This window comes from Haplochromis burtoni, unplaced genomic scaffold (assembly GCF_018398535.1).
Source record: "Haplochromis burtoni strain Fernald_Lab_line unplaced genomic scaffold, NCSU_Asbu1 Contig_13, whole genome shotgun sequence".
Lineage (NCBI taxonomy): Eukaryota > Metazoa > Chordata > Actinopteri > Cichliformes > Cichlidae > Haplochromis > Haplochromis burtoni.
The window spans coordinates 189,858-210,877 of NW_024582374.1; the positions used below are offsets into that span (position 1 = coordinate 189,858).

Below are 21,020 nucleotides of genomic sequence, written 5' to 3' on the forward strand. Positions count from 1 at the left end.
AAGAGAGACAGCTCTGACCTGACAGGGAGCCAAAAACACAAATTCTTTCCTTTTTTCTCATTTTTTTCCCCATGTTTCCCTCGTTTTCTCCTCACAGCATGCCATTTCAGTTTAAATGTAATAACTTTGTGCTTTGTTAACTTCTGGTAAATTTGTGTCTGGATTTGACAACAACTAAACAAACTTAAACTGTAAAGCAGTGATTATACATTCAGTGTGTAAAAAAAAAAAATCTTGGATGCACTTGCTCAATCAGTCTAGTTCTCCAGGGCACGCTGATTTGTAAACCAGTGTAGTGCAGACTGCTGATAAGAGCTGCTAAAATAGCTATGAAAATCCAATCTGTTTACAGCGGTGTGCTCTCAGATAGCTTTCATTTGGGAGACAGACAGATTAGTCATCTGAAAATAAATTAAAAAGTGGAAGAACAGCATGCCAAAAAGGAGTGACAGGATATGATCTAATATCCCATGTGTTTCCAGACTTTTCAACAAGCACCTCCTACAGTAGTGTGTGAACATCTGCTACCATTAAGGTGCATCAGCACAATTAATCTGAATATAATTTACATGGCTTTAGGGATGATTTGATGCCAAATTATTGTCTTTTTTAAATTATTTTGATTATGTGAGTGAGCAAGTTAATCTTTATTCACACAATTGCCTTTGTGTGTGTGTTTGGAAGAAAACTTAAGGTTTTGAAGTTTTGATGGTTAAAAACAAGCTCAAATAATCGCTAAATGATTTCTTGAATATGAAGAAGAGTTCATTGTAATCCAATGACATCAAATCTCTATACGGTAGAGCACCTTTGGGATGTGGTTGAATGGAACAAATCTGCTGCAAGTGTTTGGTAATATTGTGTTAGTATGGACCAGCATCTCTGAGGAATGTTTCCAGCATCTTGCTGAATCTATGCCATAATTCATTAGGGCAGTTCTGTGGAAAAAACAGCCCCTGACCCCAACCACAGCAGAATTAAGACTCATCAGTCCAGGCAATGTTTTTTCAATCTCCTCGTCTAACTTTTGTGAGCCTAAGTGAACTTTAGCCTCTGTTTCTTGTTTCCTCAGCTAACAGGTCTGGCACCTGGCCGTGGTCTTCTGTTCCTCTTGTCCATCAGCTTCAAGGTTCAACAGAGTGTGTTCAGAGATGCTCTTCTTCATACCCTTGTATATAGAGAGTGGTTATTTGACTTACCCTTGCCTTCCTTTCCTTGAAGCAATCTGACCAGTTTCCTCTGACCTCAGACATAAACAAAGCATTTTTGTCCAAAATAAATGCCAATCACTAGGTATTTTTTTCTTTTTCAGAACATTTTCTTTTTTTCTTAAACTCTACAGATGGTTATGCAGGAAAATCCCAACACATCAGCAGTTTCAGAAATACTCAGACTAGCCCATCTGGCACCAGCAACAATGCCACATTCAAAGTCACTCATATGACCTTTCTTATCCATTCTGTTGCTTGGTTTGAAGACCTCACTTTAAAAAGGAGAGATTGTTTGGGAAAACTGAAAATGACAGGACTGGAACATTCACTTTAATTTTTAGAGAGTAGTTGGTATGGATCTGTTAACTTTTAGGCTCTTTCAAGGATATTTGGTACTAATTGAGGTTATTTATACCTGTAAATATAACAAAAATAGTCTCCATTACATAGACGTGAATCATGTCACATTCGTTCTGGGCTAATTTTTTAAAAAGGACATGAACGCTTACACAACTGTCCAAATCACCCTTAATTCACCTTACATTTTGGCATTGCCTAACAGACTTCACAATATGAATCTACGAAGGCTATTTGTGCTGGAACTGCAGATGCTGAGTGCAGACAAGAATAAAGGCAGTGATGAATGCTCACGCTGCACTGAAAGATACCGGGCCTCTTGTGGTTGTAGCAAACTTGATGTGGTTTGGGAGTCTCACTTACTGATCACATGAGTTGCTGATTTCAAGATTTAAAAAAAAAGTGGGGGGGGGGGGGGGCAGAATTGGGTTTACAGCCTCGAATCTGCTCTTGAAATCGGCGAAAACACACTCTGGTCCATGTTCTAGTTATTACTCATCACTATATTTGGCAGGCTGTTTTTCCCTCAGATGGGCTCCGGTCGCTGGGACATAATTTTATGTAATTTTCCACTAGTGCAGTGAAACATGTTCAGTCTTCTAAACAATGTCCCTTTCAACAGATGCATTTTATGGCTCTTTGAACAAGTTGTAGGGTAAGATTATAAAGGCATCTTGGGACATATACTCTGATGAACATTAGTAAGCCTGCTGCATTTAATTGTGGACGCATTCAAACACATTCAGCATGTTTTGTTTATAAATTGCAGCTGGGATAGTGATTGCTCTTTTTTGTATACAGCTGAGATCCCATCTGCATTCTTTTAAACATAACTTTTATTAGGATAACACCCTCAATCCAAAGAGATTTTTAAGGTGTTCCACAAAAAATAAGGGATTCAAGTCCCACCGACACAAGTGTCCACTGAAGCTGCTTTGGACCATTAAAAGCAATTCTAATTATTATTATTCGAATTATTACATCATGTAGTTTTTATCAAATACACCAATCACCACTTTATTTTTTGGTGTTGTGGTGGTGATAGTGGTGGTGCTGAAGGTTTAAAACACCCTGCTCTTTCCAAACAAACCAGTATGTTTTTGAAAACATACTGTTCTTGCAGCAGATAATTATTTTCCAGGACATTAATGGCCCATATACAAGCTGTGTTGCGTAACTGGTACAAAGTAGCAAACATTTTATTCAGGTCAGGGTCACAGTGACCACAGAGCAAGCAGAGACATCATGGAATATAATTTATAGCTTTATGTGATGCACTCACAGATTTAGGACTGCATGCACATAAAGTTGGAAAACCAACAAATGTCATCCACAGAGATCGTGACAGAGACAACAGGGCTCACCATGACAGTGGCCATTTTGACTGTATGTGCTGGGTGTCACATGTAATCTCTTGAAGAAGAAAAAAAAGAGGATGGGGGGCTAAGTCAACAGCATACAACTAAGGCTAGGTATGGATGGATGCAAGTTGGTGCTAATAATTAAAAAAAATATTATGTACTTGTTAGCACTAATTGAATTTGCAGATAATTGAGAGATAATTGACTTGACTGGACAAGTTCAGCGACTTCAATAAGTTGAGGGGACATCTAGCAGACAGTTTGCAGTGTTACCATCTACCCTGTTAATGAGTCTTTGCAACCCCCTAAAATGAAACACTTAGTTCTTAAAGGTACAGTGTGTAAAATCTCACTGCTTGGTGCATCATCACAGCTACGCCGCCCAGGGTAGGCCAAACAACTCTGGCCTCCGTTCATCTGTAGTGAGTGTAGGCTGTCAGCCCGCTGTTAACCTCAGCTGGAGTCCATGTTCATTTACTCTGCAGGAGGCTCTGAAAAAGGAGCCGACGAGTCATTAAAGCTCACTTCTGTCTAATGTCAGCAATACTGAGGTGAGTTGTTGAGAACATCCTGTTTTTTGTTTTTTTGCTTTTAGGTGGCATTAGTAAAACTTTCTTTGAAGTGCAAATCTAATATTTTATTCTCTGGAATAAGCAGTTGTGACAAGATCGGGAATAAATGACATGTTTATTCTCATTTTTGTGTTGCACTGGCTATAGAGTAATTGACCCATCTTCAGATCTACCCAAAAGTGGCAACTTCAGGAACTCTGGTTTTTGTCATAATTGACTTTGCTCAGTTTTTTCCTCTGGGTTGCCACCTGAATGACATGTTTGATAAGAGCCTCCCTTCTTGATATATATCCATCCATTCTCTGCTATAGGGCTAACAAGCATGTCTTTGGACTGTGGGAGCCAGAAGTCAGAGTACCTGGACAGAACCCATGCAAATTCCACAGAGAAAGGCCAACACCGGCTAGTGGATTGTAATCCAGGGTGTTTTTGCACCATGTGAGGTGATGATGCCAACCACTGTGCCATTTACTACCACAGCTCAAAGTAAATACTAAGTGCACAATTTCTATAAAGACTACTGCAGGTTTTGCTGTAAAGACGTGATCACATGACAGTGAATTCACTAAGGCTACATTGTCAAACTTGGAGCAGAGCCACAACAAACTGTTCTTACAGTCTGAGCAGTGCTTTTCGTGGCAGGTTCCATCACCTTTCTTTGTAAGCTGGTAAAACTTTCCTCTCTTCTTTTAGCAAGAATTTTCTTTATCATTTTATTCACATTAATTAGGCCTTTAATTTACATAAATGTTTGCAAATAGTCTAAAATGTCTCAATTTCTTCACTGTAACACAACAGAAGAAACGACATTCTCTAAAAGCAATCATTACTGACCAATGAAATAACCCCAGTGTGACTGCAGAGTTAGACCTGAAAACTACACGAGCCAAGCCAAAGCTGCAGTGGAATCTGGGTCAGAGCTAGTTAACAGATTTGTCTTTCAGCCACGCTCATCCATCTACAAAGGAAAAAATACAGCGTGGCAGTCTGGAACCGGGTTGCTGCAGCACTGGAAAAGTACAGGGCCCTTCAAAGGGCACACGACCGACATTGACATCAAAGTACCGTGTAACAGTGGGACATTATTTTGCACAGTCACACTGATATAACCTCAGATAGCACCCCGAAACTGTGTCAGGAGACTTTAACGTCAGCCTCTTTTCACTGCAGAAACACTGGAGCATGGCCACTGTTTCCATTTTAACATCCAGAAACTCAACATTCCCATTTGAACATAAAAGAAGGAACATCATGTTGTTCATTCAGTCTTGTTTTATGTTCCATTTCATGGATAAGTTGCTCTGTGCTTTTTTATCAGCAAAATTTAAAGAGACCTCGAGTTACTTGCAGGAATCATGCACCAAATACACCCAGACCGTGAAAAATGAAAATCACGATCCCCAGGAAAGACACGTTTATTCTGTAGAAATATTTTAGAGATTCATACAATAAGAGAAGAGCAGAATATGTATTTTGTATTAGTATTAGTTAGGCAGACTTAAAAAAAAAAATACTACATTTCTGCCTAGAAACCATAATCTGAGATGAGGAGGCACTTTGACTGTTCAATCCATTATTATGAAGAATAATACACCAATCTGCTCTACTCTTCAAACATTTCTAGACATATTACACTGAAAGATTTCATTAGCAGGGAAGATTACAGAAAAATTGGACAAGAACTGAATTAGTATCACAAAGTAGGGAGGTACCTGTCTCTACTACGTTGGACTAACAGTATCGCTGCAGGCAGGGACTAAATTAGAGAAATAATTATCTCTCCATCTATGTCGTTCTCCAGTTAGATTGGCCTGTCTGCTTACTAATCCCAGTGTTTGGTCAGTGAGGTCACTAAAAGGAAGAGTGTTTTAGTCCAGTGATGAGAATTTTTAACATTTATCTAGCGGTTGAATTCCTCGTGGTTTATCTCTGTTCTCTTTCCAGCATCTCGTCTACAGCTTGGCTTTGCCCGGCTGCAGCTGCAGGTTTTGTAGCTTCATAGCCAGACCCATGTTTCCTGTGATCTTCAGCTTGCCCTGGAAAAATGCCTGTGAATCAGAGCGAGAGTGTAATACACTGTAATATAAAAGCATCAGATGGTTGGGAATCAGAAGCATGGTTCATTCAGTGTAGGAGAGAAATACATGCTGCTGGCTTTAAAGAGTTACCATGAGAGATTAACTCAACCCGAGAAAAAGTGGGACAACGGCAACAACAGCTTATGAAAGGTCAGGAAACTCCAGAGCACACAGGCGTATGAAGGAGAAATGAATGTTTGTGATGTGAGAAGGTAAAAATCAGGCGAGTGATGTAAAAACGTGACCATTTTAGAGATAAATATTTTCTCAAGGAAATAAAAATAACAGTCATTCATGTAAGTTTACAGCAGAAATGGGGAAACTGAGGGTTTTTTATTTGTTCAAAAAAACCCAAAAAACAATGCAGGTATCCAAATAACTGGGGGTCTAATCTGTGGAAAACACACTGCTGGAGCCTGCATTGCTATCCTTTTGTGATCAATAGAAAACTTATTAAATTATTAAAGCTGTGCAAAACTCCTTTTGGTAATCTGTAGGAATGCATCTCTCCCTCTCTGTCCCTCTAATCTTCCTTTTCTCAGACCTTGTTGTGGCTTCTCTGCTATCTGTTATCCAAAGCAGGGTTAGAATCATGTACTTGTGCATCATGTAACTGTTTCCCTGTAAGAGCGTCACACACATATCTGTTCCCAGGATAACGTTGGAAGAAGTTAATAAATTAAACTTGCCCCGGCGAGCACTTGCATAGATATTCATCATGTATGCTTTTGCTTCCTTGCAAGTAAATAAATGCGTTGGAACTCGCTGCTCTGTGTCTCACTTCATAAGGGATTTTTTTTTTTTTTTTTTTTTTTAAACAGCTTGGTCCTTCAAGCTGGATTTCAACATTTCTCCTGTTCATTTCAGCCAATGCGGACCAATACCGTACATGGGGGAGTATGGGACTCCTGCAAGACCTCCACCAGAGTTTAAAAGCGACAATTCAGGATCGCTGAGTTGTGCACATTATTATTAGTATTATAATAAAAGCTGGAGAAGGTTGCAGAGCGGTTACCAGTGTTTCCAGTGGGACTGCCCTGTGAAACCCCATTGTACGCACCAATTACTCAGACATTATGTCTGTTATAACTGGTTAGCTGACTGAATTATAAAAATTGAAGAACCCCCCCAACTAAATAAATAAAATACATACATAGATTAAATAAGTAAATATGTAAAAGAAAGAAAGAAAACAGAAGCTGAAATACAGAGTCGACTCTAAAATAGACACAAGAGATAAACTAGTAAAGATATAGTGAGGTAAAGTAAAACGCACAATAAAATAAAATAAAGTGAAATGAAAAGCTGTAGGATGGGTAGTAACTGCAGTAAGGTGGAACAGGATGCACTCAATGCCAGTGACGTCAGATCAATGTGCCAAAGAGACTCGAGAGCAGTTCAGCATTTGCCCTTATGGCAAAAGGAGTTCAGATTTGAGGGGAAACTAGATGTTTTTCTCCCATCCTTTTTTTAATGTCACACAGGAAAATCAGAGAGGAAGAGGCAGACACACAGTGCAGAAGTGGCTTTTCTAGGACCTCACAGTACATGCAATCACTGCAAATGGCTGTGAGCTGATGGTAGATGTCTCTGGATGACATTTTTTTAGTGTAAATTGACCTGAGTGCTACCTTAATATAGTGCTTTCACATGTAATAATAATTCAAATGCATTTCCTGCATGGAAAACAACGAGGAGCTGATAAGTCAAATGTCGAATCATAAAAGGTTAAAACTGTATATATATTTAGCTTGAAGGTGCAAAAGAGCCACCATATTTATTTTCAGACAAATCTAATGAAAAAAAGATTGGTTCATTTTGTGATATGTGGCTCTCGACCCCTCTCACTGTTGTTTCTGCAAAATACAAATATCTTTAAGTATGGTTTAGTTTTTAAAAAGGTTCCCAGTTTGTAATCTTAGTTACTAAAAACCAGTATAATTGACTTATTAAACATTTGTTGTACCAGTAAAGTGGTTCCATATCAGGGGTAAATGCTTTCCAGGGTTAGTTTCGCAATCCACAGAATACTTGGAAAGAGCTAAAACTAAAAGGTAACTTATTACGTTGTTTCTTATCTTCTGTACATTTCAACTAATGAGGACAGTGAATGTGAACGTAGTCCGTGTGAGCCAAAGGCTCCTACTTCAAAGTCCACAAAACGCCCAGTGTCATAGTGTTTCCTACTTTTGTATCTATATGATACCACAGAGCGGACCTAATATAGTGATCGCAGGCAAAGATGCCCCACAGCTCTGCTGTTCAGTCTTTGTTTGTGTAGTGCAGGCAAACAAAAGAACCGTCCTGTAAAAGGAGGATAGCTAAAACAGCTTGTTTCAGACAGAGGATTGAGAAACTAAGAAGAAGGATGTAACACTAAAGAGATGGATAAGCAGATTCAGTATACGTCTTAAAGCAGCGACTCCCTCACAATGCCAAAAACGTTAACAGCTCCTACACTACAATTTTTAAATCCACCATCACAAACAAATAAGGATCTGAGCTAAATTTAAGTAAATTAAAGTACAAGTCTGACTTAAGTAAACATTAAATGTGTTGTATTACTGCACATTCATCAGGGCACGTTGGTTTTTTCACATGCTGAGCCAGTGCACAGCTCTGTGGCCGTGCTGGAGAGGCCACAGCTAACAAGACATCCAGCAACTCAAATGACTGAGAACATGCAGAGCTTTGGTCCAGCTGGTCTTGGTCTTTTTTTCCAGTTAATTTTTTCGAAGGTGTGAGACAATCTCCAGGACAACAATGTTTATCAAAACAGCAAACTCCTCATTCACAGTTCCACAGCTGAAATTAAGCTCATCTATGAACAAACGGACTTTTTCCAAGACTGGCAACAGCGGGTTCGACTCCTTGGAGGAAAAACTTTTTTCTCAGTTGGCAGAAATGTCCGTTCCAGGTGGCTAATAGCTGTTTACTTTAAGTCAGGCTGAAAAACATATAAAATGAATGTTGTAAAAATGTTTTTTGGAAAGCTGTGGGAAGCTCACACTAGACATCCTAAGTATTTGTGGGTAATGTAGGACCTTGCCAGCCAACTGGAGAACTCATGGCAGAGGGACATAAATGGATACGTAAACATGGTAACACCATGTCAGACTTATCAACTAACGCTTATACAGAAATCTAAAAGAGTATATGATAGTGCCTTTCCTTCTCACACAAATCATTCAATATGTTTCTAAATCAGTTATTAGTAAGTGTTACACTTTTATTAGCCAAAAATGAGACTTGAGAAAAACAAATACTGCATGCTTGTACAAAATTAAATAAAATAGTACCGGAAATGTCTTTAGTTTAAGGTTTTTTGACTTTGAAATGGCTCAAGATCGCTGTCAGCTAGTCAACTGGCACATTTAAGGAGACTAAGATGTTTTTGTTTGGTTGGGTTTTTTTGGTACTTTATGGAAAGAAAAGAGTTCACTGAATCAACTTCAGCTGCAGTATCAACAGACCGAAGGGAAAATGGTAAATGGACAGCACTTATAGCACTTCACAGTTTAGCCTCCAGGCCGTACCAACACTGAATACTCACAGTTTGTGGGTTCATTTTCCCAGTCATCAAGGCCAACAAGTCTGCGTCTGACATAGAAATGGTGCAATCGGCTTCCTTATCTGCAGGGCAGAGACACAGAAACCGAGCTAAGTTTAAAAAACATGTTACAGCTCAGAGGTTTTTGTTCACTGACTGAAAAGAATGGGAGCAGTTTAACCCTCAAGAGACAGAGATATTTTAACACCAAAAATGGGACCGAGGGGTCATTCGTGAGTCCATTATATTGGATACAAGAAGACTGGAAGACTTTAAATCATGCTCACACAGCCGCTCAGCTTTCTCACCAGTATCATTGTGAACGCAGCCTTTGCCGTTTTTCACGTCCACAAACCAAGTTGCCTCCTTTCCACTTGGGCCGTCCTTTACTTTGAAGGCAAACACTCCACCAATCTTTTTCACAAACTGCTCCCCATCCTGTACAAAGACATTTCACATACCTTAAACCAAAAACAGTTTCCACTACATGTGACTGAAGGAAAAATATATCAAAAATATTTCACAAGTTTTGCAAATTCAGTGCAGTAACAAAATGTTCCACATAAAGTTGTCAGTTTTTAAAAGAACATGTTTTACTGCCTACATTCACTCATCTTATGCTCAGCCTGACAAGCCATGTGTTATTTTCTTTAGAGTTTCAGGTAATGGCAGAAAAACTACTGAAAATATTCAGATAGTGAAGGGGAAAAAAACCCAGTGGAAAATCTGCCCAACTCCAGTTCAGGATTTGGTAACTATAGGTGCAGCCAAGAGAGTGGGCTAAATTTACATTTGAGCTAAATGTGCACAGGAACTGAAAATCTATAAAATGATAAAGACTATGAGGCTTTATTTGAAATTAAACATTTTGAATATTTATACAATTTTAAAACAGTTAGATCAGGGGTGTCGAACTCCAGGCCTCGAGGGCCGGTGTCCTGCAGATTTTAGATGTGTCCTTGATACAACACAGCTGATTTAAATGGCTAAATGACCTCCTCAACATGTCTTGAAGTTCTCCAGAGGCCTGGTAATGAACTAATCATTTGATTCAGGTGTGTTAACCCAGGGTGAGATCTAAAACATGCAGGACACCGGCCCCTAAAGCCTGGAGTTCGACACCCCTGAGTTAGATGAATCATTGTCCCCAATTACCATTCAAGAAAACCATCCTTTTTTTAATGGAGATGGATAATCCATTAAATTTAGTTCTAAAGCAAAGTTCTGATTCTACAACGCAGTGGTTCTTAACCTTGGATGAGTCCAAGCCCATTGCAACTATATCATAAACTCATGTGTAAAAAAGTTGGACTTTGTAAAGTCCTATCATGTTTTTCATAAAGCATGATCCACCATGGGTGGAGCAGACACCCCAGGCACCCTTGTATGGTAGAGCTTTGTCAATTAAAATGTAGCCATAACTTAAAGGATATCCTGCTTAAATCTTTTTTTTTTTTTACACTAAATAAGGCCATACTTTACAAGCGACTGTTTTTATGCCTTGTCGTTAGCAACAACGATGGTAAAACCATCGCGTGTCCGCTTGTTTATTTTCCACATAAATCTTTCACAATAAAGCTCAAGATCCTGTTGAGACTTTTCAAAATAAACTGAATCACATTAAATAGTATGCAGAGTACTGACAGATGAGAAGCAAAAAAAGAGCCGTCAGGTGCTAAACAAATAAACCTTAGACTCAAACATTAGAACAGGCTTTTCCCTGCAGCACGCCGTGTATTAAATACTCACAAAGAAAACGGCGGCCGTTACAACTTATATCTAAAAATATATAGTTTCACGCATCAGTTAAAACAGCAGTCCCCAACCTTTTTTGCGCTGCGGACCGGTTTATGCCCGACAATATTTTCATAGACCGGCCTTTAAGGTGTCGCGGATAAATACAACAAAATAAAACTAGTACCGGTACCGAAAAAAAATACGATTTATTCATAACACGTGTGAAAAGACCCAGGAAAACCGAGTTAACGATAAAAACGAAAACAAAATAACGCTGAAAACCGATAAAAACCCTGAAAACCATACATTTCACACCTGAGCCTCAACTCTCGCGGCCCGGTACCAAACAACTCACGGACCGGTACCGGTCCGAGGCCCGGGGGTTGGGGACCGCTGAGTTAAAACACTCGACTCCAGGTACACGACGCCTAGCTGGAAACACTTCCCGCAAGTCGAGCTGCCCGAGATTCACAGAATTTACAGAAAATGTTACATTTTTGTGATTTATATCGTTATCGGGACGATAGATGTCTTATATCGGGATATGAGATTTTGGTCATATCGCACAGCCCTAAGGGGCACCCTTTCATTTCTTAATTCTTATGCCCATCATTATCTTTAATTGAATTTAATTTAATTAATGCCTTTGTAGGAAATAAAATAATAGTGTCTGGATTCTAACATCGGTCATCTAATGAACATATAAAAAATAAGACTTCATGTGTTCTGATTAACGTAAAACTATGACAGAGGTATTTGTAGCTTCGTGTGGTACCTCTCAGTTTTTGGCAGGTGATTCTCTTCTTGTTTAGCTCATAAAGAGGCTCAAATGTTAAAATAAACTATGTTTGCAAAATGTGAACGCCCAGAGGTATACACATGTAAGAGAACACAATAAAAGTGCTTTAAATGAGAAGGCATCCTGTGGAGTTTTTATCATTAGTATTATTGTTGTGGAGTTTTGCTTTTAATCACTGGGTATGTTTGATAATTATTCTTCATTAGCCAACTACCTTCCTCTCGTCCTGCTTTCTTAGTGTTGATTGGCTGTGGAGGATGAATTGCACTTACATAAAGCCACAGGGAGGCTGGAGTGGCTGTCTTCACTTGTTTTTCAGTAGTTCTTCATTATTAATTAGTTGTTTCGGTAATTACCTGCTGCCCCATTTTCAGTTTTTGCTTTCAATAGAGCTGTCAGTCTCAAAGCAAATAGCTTTTCAACTATTTAAGTTTCACAGGCAATTTTCATTTTGTCATGTTTTGTCATTTTTTCCCTCATTCCTGACATTCCAACAAAAACCAAGTATTAATCATAATCCATAAACGTTTTGCCTTCTTGGCTCATGCAAAGTTTAACATTAAATCACATAAACACTTTCAATAGCCAACAGATCGTTTTCATTTTTTCCCCACACACAGCATTGTGTCCACATTCTGACATTTTTTTCTTTTGGGCTGTTTTTTATTGCACACACAGTTATTGCCAAAAACCCTTTTATTCAACAGCTGTTCTTGTAAATTTCCAGCTGTAACATGACAGGAAATTATCTGAAAGGTAATCTAGTTGAAGTAATGTAAACAGAGATCTTCAAGATTCCAGTTGTTGCTAAAAATAAGTCTTTCATATTATCTTTAGATGTGAAAGGGTTCTAGACTTTAGTCTTTTATAAGTGTTTTTATAGTTTTCTAGTGCATGGGCATTAGGTGACTGGCTTCAGTCTTAAAGAAGAAGCCTAAATTTGATAACTCACTCTGTGGTTTGGTTCAAGGCCTTCTTCTTTTGTTTGTTTTGGCCTCCTATTATTGTTTTTGTATTATTAAATCTGCTTTGAACTGAAGCAGCATGGTCGCATGCTCCTGCAGTATGATTAGTCTGTGAGCTACAGACTTGGGGCCTGAAAGAGCTTCCCCATTTTCTGTGTTTTGTGGCATTAAGGTACCAAGGAAAGCAGAAATTAATCATCAAAATGATACAGCTAGCAATAAAAACACAAATGGAAATAATGCAATTAAAATATGAAAGGAAACAGCTTTTCAGATAAGCCAATACAGTCGACATTTCTGGGGCGTAGAAGACACACGACGGGTTTTGGTGGGAAACAAAATGTAAACAGCCTTAAATCTGCCGGGTGCACCGTTTACTCAGGTGTTTGTGGAGTACACTCTGCAGCCCAACACAGGTCAGCGACAAAAGTATTACATAACCTAGTTCATCCTTAATCTGCCCAAAACTTGGATTTGAGTAGAAACAAAAAAAAGAAAGAAAAACATTGAACTAATATGAAAATACAAAAGTAGAACAAATTCCCTCTGATAAGATAAAGATAAGCTCCCAAGCTAAAAACTCAAGTCTGTTTGTCTGATCAGTTTTCAGAGATATTACACTAAACTTTGCTGCCATTTCCTCATTGATGACAAATCCCACTCATTACGTAGAGAGCACTGCTGGCGAGCTTGAGATGAATCTGTATGATTGAGGTCAACTAAAGGTAACTGCTTAAAAACAGAGTTTTGATGGAAACCATTTGTCTGATTGCGTCACCATAAGCTTGATATTATTTTTTTGTGTTATAAAATGATAGTTTGGGAACGGATCCTGATGTGCCACCATAAGGCTAAAAGCCTGTGTAGCTATATGAACACAAGCCTAGGAGAACTGTAAATGCTTGGATAGGTGGATTCAAGTATTTATTAAAATCTTTTACAAAATTATTGTGTTTCGTTTTTTAAGCAAAGACCAAATCATAATACATATTATTAAAAGACCTATGTGTTTTTTATTATACACATTTATTTATTTATTTTCACTGAAAAGGCATGGAAAATATTAATCAAAGGAGCAAAAGTCTACGAATAAAACTATGGAGCTGGAAATGCGCATATCAAGTCCCAGTCATGTAGGTAACATAAATACCTCCTGCAGTTTCTTGTCGATTTCCTGGAACACAGCATGCGCCTTGAACCCCTCCAGTCCATCACTTGCGCTAGTGTCAATAGCTTGAATCCTTCAGATGATGAAGACAAATAAGAATAGGAAGGTGACGTTAGAGATAAAAAGAAAAGAATGAAAACACTGCCTAAAGTACCTAAAGTAACTTAAACTTGTAACTCTTCAGTAGTTTGGACACTACTATCGCATACTAAAACTGAAAAACATTTTCCACCTGGGCACATGTATTCTGAGTTGAGCTTTTTAACCCGCTGCTTAAAGATTCGCTTTTCCACCGAGCAACCGTGGATTTCCAACCACCGTTTGCTCTTTCTACCGTATGAAGTGTAACTAGTCAGTGCTCCAGCGATGCTTGGTTGGATCATTTGTTTACATTTGGGTGGCAAATCACCAGCTGCTAGTGTTGTTGCCCCAACTTGTAAAACATATTTGTTAGTTCCACATTTAGCAGGAACAGTTATCTTGCATACTTTGCATAGCACTGTTGTTGGTTGGAGGTTGTTCAGGTAACTCCATTTCTGACTCTAACTGTCAGAAACGTATGGGCTTGTCTCACTGTTGTGAGCGATAGGGGCATTAAACATGTGGCACCCCAATAACAATAACATTCCAATGTAACACTTTTATATATCACGTAAAATTTTACACTGGTATTATCACAGATGATAGGATACGACACAGCCCTACTTGAAAACACCACTGTGTATTTAATTGTGCAGCTATTTTGAAGCCCTGATGTAAAAATAACTGAGACACACAAAACTCCAGGACATAAAGAACAGTCAATAAAGACCGTGTCACAGGTTGGCAACTTTAAACACAACGATAGAGCTTTATCAATGGCTCATTAATGCCATGGTACATGTTTACTAAAAAAAAAACACTGATTAAACAGTTCAGTGTTCACTCTTCGACAGATTTTTGTTCAGGACTTGTTGATCGCAGGGTACCTTCCTCATAGTTCCTCATGGTTTATTCTATCCATCATTATCAGCAAAATTCCCCATTGATGTGCCCTCAAGATGCTGCCTGTTTCCTTCACTCTGCAACATAGGTCGAGAGTGCCAACGTCTGCCTGCCACATAGCGCCAACTAGGGCTGGGCCATATCATACCGTTCACAGTAATACCGGTATAATGTTGGGCAACGATAAGAAAATGAAATATAGCGATAGAATATGGGTAAAACGCGCATGCACAGTGGCTTTGCTTTCATACGTACATGGTGGGAAAAGCATGGCGGCGACGGAGAATGAGAAGGGCGAAAGCGGATCGTTGAATGAAACGGATGAACCAGAATTGGTTTGTAAAAATGCTGCAACTTCAGTGGTGTGGAACTGGTTTAGCTTTCGTCTGTCAGATACACAACAAAGCACTATTTTTGGTAGAGCATGCTAGCGGGCCGTGGTTATTACCGTGTTTTTCGGAAAATAGTGTATAACCTCTTTTTAAGTTTTGTGGATATTATACATGGTTATGGTGAGGATATGTCGGCCAGTTTCCACTGGAAATCCCTTTTGGTTAAACTGTCAGCAAGGAATTTGCATTTGCACTGTTAAATTTTTATATAACTTTAATGCACATAAAAAACAGCTGCTTGTTTAAGTGAAATTATATTTATGTTTTTTATTTTTTTGCACTAATAAAGTTGTGGAGTTGTAAAGTGTTTCATCTAGTGTCAATTATATCGTCAGTTATATCGTTATCACAAATTTTCAAATGTATATCGTGATAAATATTTTTGGTCATATCGCCCTGCTCTAGCACCAACAGAACTAAATTAAATTGAACGGTTGAAAGCTTAACTGAAATTAGAACAGCAAATGCAAACGTAAGAGACTTCAAGACAATGATGAGCTTGCAAAACAAATTAAACATAGAAGTCTTGTTTTTCCACATGTTATCTCTCACCCTCAGAACCTTTGGTACAAGTCTGTAAGTTGTTCCAAAGTGCATGGCTAAAGACTCTGGTGAGGCAACATATGCACTCTGTACTGCTGAAAATGTCAGAATCTTTACACATATTTTAAATCTACCACTTCAACCAGGCTTTTGATCAAGATGACTTTTAGGCACTAATTAATTTTTATTTGTCTTTTCAACTTTTGCAGTCAGTATATTTTAGAAAAACATTACCAGATTTTGCTTGAGTTTTAATTTCCCTTGTGTTCTTTTTTTACAATATAAAAAAAAAAACTTCTTTCATGTAAAAACACACCAGTTTGTTTTTAACAACAGGGTTTTGTGAATTTTTGGTATCTGGTATTTTGTTGCCTCTGGAGGCAGATGGATTTTCAAGCATGCCTTATAAATAAATTATCACATTTTTATACAAATCTAACGTAGGAGTGTCAAACTCACTTTAATTAATGGCCAGTGTGCAGCCTAATTTAATAGATAATAATGTAGTTTTCTTTTTTATGCAAGGAAAGACAAGTACATCCTAAAAACTCTCCCGTTGTGAACCATCTATTTACAAAAACAAATAATGAACAACCTGAGATACCTAAAAATTACCTACAGGACCAGAGCCAGGGCCGCATATGTGACACCTCTGTCTAACCTGTTAGTCAGGATTCAGGCAGCAACTCCACATGACATCCAGCTTGACATTTACACAAAGAACAAGCAGGGATGCCACCGTGTGATGACCCTCAAAGAGCTCCTCAGCAGCTGAGATATTTAACATGCCAACCGGAAGCTTGTATGAAAAAACCAAAAGAGCTAACGTTGTTGCAATTTTTGACATTTAACCTGTTTTTCAGCTAACCAGGACAGCAAATGGTGAGCTCAGAAACGTGCCGTAGTTAAACAGTGCAAGCTGTGCTTTTCTCACCTCGGTCTCTGTAATTCGGGCATTTTGCTGTGAGTGTAGGTGAACAAACAGCTCCTCGGTATGTGTGGAAGCAGCAGAAGGAGTGATGTTGCTTGCACTTCACCTGCTATTAGCTTAACGGCTGCACTTCCTCGTTTCTTGCACTTTCCCGGATATTCAGACTCGACCTGTCGATGTCAGATAAACCAGATTAGCTGACTGTCCTATGGATTCACTTGGTAACATCTAGTTTACATGTGCTTGTTCAGATAATTTTCTTAAACAGATCCGTAGGGTTAAATTACAGAGATTAGTAACCTGATCCACTAAATTTATTCATACCAGCTATTTAAATATAACCGTATATAAAAGCAGGCGTTATTAATCAGTAATTCAGGCTCTGTACCTTTGTATGACCAGGTACAGGGACCCACAGAAAATAAGATTATTTAAAGATAAAATACATTTAGTGTAAAAAAAAAAAATAGGTTGACAATTATTTTCATACTGAAAGAAACGCCAGAGCACAAGAGTTTACACATTTATGTTCAAATGAATGTTTTGCAAAGTGATTAAGTGCGTATTATTTATACTCTGTTGTCTTTACTGTCTTTGTTTTACTGAAGTTTTATTGTTTTATCCTTTTGCATTGTTGCTTGATTTGGTAATATGATTCTGAAAAACAAGAGTTTGTTAGGACTTCTGGCAAAAATTGCCAGCAAAATCTCAGGTGATTGGCAAGACAGGCTTTTGACTTTTTATAACAAGCATGTACTGAGGGAGGTTCCTTCTATTATTCATTGTTTGAACTACCCACTCCGCAGTGAGTTTGACTCTTTGCCCTCTGGCTGTCATTTTAGAGTATATCAGTAGGACCAAAAGACTTCAGGTTTCTTTTATTCGTACTGCAACCTGTCTTCTTAATGGCAAATAGCCATTTTGTGGCTTTTTACTGTTGTTGTTTTTATTCTCATTTTATTGTTTTTATTTTTATTTATTGGGACTTTATTTTATTGTTGTGCACTCACTGGGTATGTGTCTGTCGTCCTTGTTGCCCCTGCTGCTAAACTAATTTTCTTTTGTGGGACATATACTGAAAGTACATACATAAACGTGTTGTGTGTAATCATATACATAATTACAGATTCATTAATGTCAATTAATGTTTCTGCTGAAGCTCTTTTATGTCATTATTATCTTCTTAGTTTAACCTGTTAGCCTGTTATTATTGGTGATGAAACATTTGCATTAATTTAAAAAAGTATTTTCAGTGGTTGCTTTACAGTTTAAAAGACTCCTTCAAAAGGATTTGAGTGGAAATGTTTCTGTTATTTCACAGCATAGGTTTTGTGCAAAAGCAGACCCAATATTTTCCTATCAAGAGCATCTTTAACTCGCACAGAAACAGAATATATATATAGCTTATTACATTACAAATATACTAAAGTTATTGTACAAATAAAATCCGTTGAGCTGGGGTCAGGTAGGCAGTTTCAGATCTGACTTATTTATATGGTGTTTTGCTGGATGTCAGCCAATTAGCAATATATATGTTATATATTTTGCTGTAGGCTCTGTAGTGAGGCAGAGCAGAATGAGGCAAACATCTGAAAATCTCATCAGTCTAATGGAGACCCAGTGAACTATAACCCTGTCTGCTTTTGTAGAGAAGCACATAGGGAGGCCGGGTGCCTGGCTGGGTGGGCTTCAGATAGCAGCAGAGGGCTCACAGCCAACCATCTAACTCATGCTGGCTTGATCACTCCCTCACTTATCACAAATACGGGCTCAGCGCCATGGGAAGCCAGCCGCTGCTGCTGGTACACTTCAGCGAGCTGTTTTTTTCTGCAGCTGACGTGTGTAGCGGAGGTTGAGCTCCAACCACAAAATCACTGAACAGGAAAACACTGCACTCTACTGGTCCAAAGGTCACATAATGCCATGGTTTTACCCTCTTGTGTGGGCAAAGTTCTTATTATTTCTTTTTACTTTAATGCACCACATTACCAGGATTGAAAACAACAGAGCCACAAGAATCGTTTGAGGCAAAATTGTTAAAGGTAAACAAGTCCTGAAAATTAATAAATCATCAAACCTTTGCTTTTCTCCACACACCATTTATATATTTTTGAATAGAGATTCATGAATGTACTGAAAACTTTGTCTCACTAACACTGAGAAATTATTTACCCATAAAATCCCCTGGGTAGGAAATAATTAATTGGAAAAGAGAACATTCCTCATGGTTTTTCTTAAAATTGTTTTCCTATTTGCCTTCCTTTTGCTGTGCTTGTGGTGTGTACTTGTATTTCAAGTTATGTAGTGATGCATAAAGTCCTGATGACTTTTACCTAAAATATAACATCAGTTATATAGATGGTACGAATGCAGGCTTTTTCTAATAGAAGGTGCAAAAAAACCACCAAATATTTTACAGATACTGATCTTTACCTAATACAACGTATTTTAAAGGTAATACTGAATGTGTCATGGCACAGTGGCCCATGGAAATGGGATGGACTCAAGTGCAGTTTCAAAACCGAAGGCTTGAAGTGCGGTGTAACAAAAGTCTTTATTCACAACGCTTGGAAGCTAACAGAAAACTCAGACTAGCATTAAGGAACGTAAACTAGACGTCTGAGGCAAGAGAAACTATGGCCATAACAAAACTATGACTAGATTGCAGGGACAACTGGGTGCAGGGACTGGGCAGGGGAAACTGTGGCTGGCCAGGGCAGTGCTTGCAGGTGGAGGTTGCTTGGAGGGGGGAGGCAGGAGACAAAGGTCCAGGTGGGTACTACGTGCAATGCAGGGAGGCAGGCAGGAGAGACTGGCAGTTTGAAAAGGGAGAGGTTACCGGCAGCTGCATACCAGAATCCAGGAGAGCTTGTACGGATGAGGATTGGTAGGTGGGTTCCAGATGCTGACGAGAAAACAGAGGACTAAGGCAAGTAGACACGATGATACACCAAGGAACAGACATGAGGCCGAGAACGGACTAAAGTTGGCAGATAATCTGGCGAAGACTAGTTGTGTGCAGGTCATAAATACTGCTGGTGTGATTGCCAGCAGGTGAGGAACAACAAAGACTCCACCCAGAGAGGAGGAGCCGATGCAGTGGAAAACTACCCAGACCATGACAGAATGGCTGTTTGAAGTATGTAAAAAAAGTTGTTTTAGAAGCCAGTTATCCATAATTATTCCAACTTTTCCAACTTTTGACTGACTTAATTATTATCACCTAAAAAGTTGTGGTAATTTAACTTAATAGTTAAAAAGATTCTATGAACTTGAATATTTTTATTTCTTTAACTAAAACTTTCCTTCAGCTGCTCACTTATTCACAAGGTGTCACTACAGCAGATGGAGCCGCATATTTGATTTGGTAGATTTTTACACCATGTACCCTTCCTGACACAACCTCCAAGGGATTTGTGTGTCCTCCCAGCCTTCAACCAGGGAGACTTTGCATGTTAGGCAAAGGTGTAAACCACTAACTCTATGGACCCACCAAATTGATTATTTAATCTACTTTTTTTTCCTTTTACAGTTTTTCTTGATTTCTTAAACACATTTCTTGAAACTATGCCTCATATTCCCAAAACAGTAAACACAAATCCGTAATGTCTCACCCAATTTCCCAAACATCGTATTGTCAGGTCAAAATGAAGCTCTGCACCCAAAACTATTAACTTTTGCTGAAAAACCAAACTTTGCCCACAGACAGCACACACAAGGCCTCAAAAACACACACACAACAACATAGTCTTACACATTGGTGCAATAAATGTTAAACAATATTCCCAAAACTGGCAAGTTATGTTGCTTGTGGTTCTTCCCCTCAAAAACCTTTTCACATGATGAACACAAAAGACACAACCAATGTATATACAGTGGCACATTTTTTATCCATGTACCATACAGTACAACACACACCAAAAACATTATTCCACGTCAGCATCCTGTGTGTGTTCTGGGTCAGGCCAGAGAATCTCATCCACATCATAGGCTATATTGGCCCTGGCCAGGCAGCGGGGGTAAACTCCTCTTGCATGCCTGATCCACCCCTGGCATGCATCTACTGGTATGTCTAGGCAGGCCTCTTCCATGGCCTGGAGAAGGTGAACACGGACATAAGGTTCTCAGTCATACACCTTCCACCACCATGCCGAAAACAACTCCTCTATCTACCAGTCATGAACCATAGCAGCGCGATGGAAGCTGACATTATCCCAAACAACAACGTAGCGAGGCTGCTCTGGCTGTGCTGGTTCCCTGTAGTTCAGCTGTAACATATGTTGTCTTAGACCATCAAGAAGAGCAAGGAGAAGTGTTATAGGGTCCTAGAATGGCATGGCAGTGGAGTACCCCTCATTGGCTGATGGCTACG

The 21,020-nt window shown here is 38.8% G+C and overlaps 1 protein-coding gene across 1 annotated transcript; it reads right to left on the bottom strand.

Annotated features, from left to right (window-relative positions):
- Positions 1-4,900: 4,900 nt before the first annotated feature.
- Positions 4,901-16,823, bottom strand: scp2b (sterol carrier protein 2b). Its single transcript, XM_005919851.3, has 5 exons — positions 16,652-16,823; positions 13,781-13,871; positions 9,438-9,567; positions 9,133-9,212; positions 4,901-5,549 (listed from the first exon to the last, which is right to left on the bottom strand). Exons 1-5 carry the CDS (start codon positions 16,672-16,674, stop codon positions 5,454-5,456), a joined length of 420 nt encoding a protein of 139 aa, XP_005919913.1. The 5' UTR covers positions 16,675-16,823; the 3' UTR covers positions 4,901-5,453.
- Between the last annotated feature and the right edge of the window lie 4,197 nt (positions 16,824-21,020).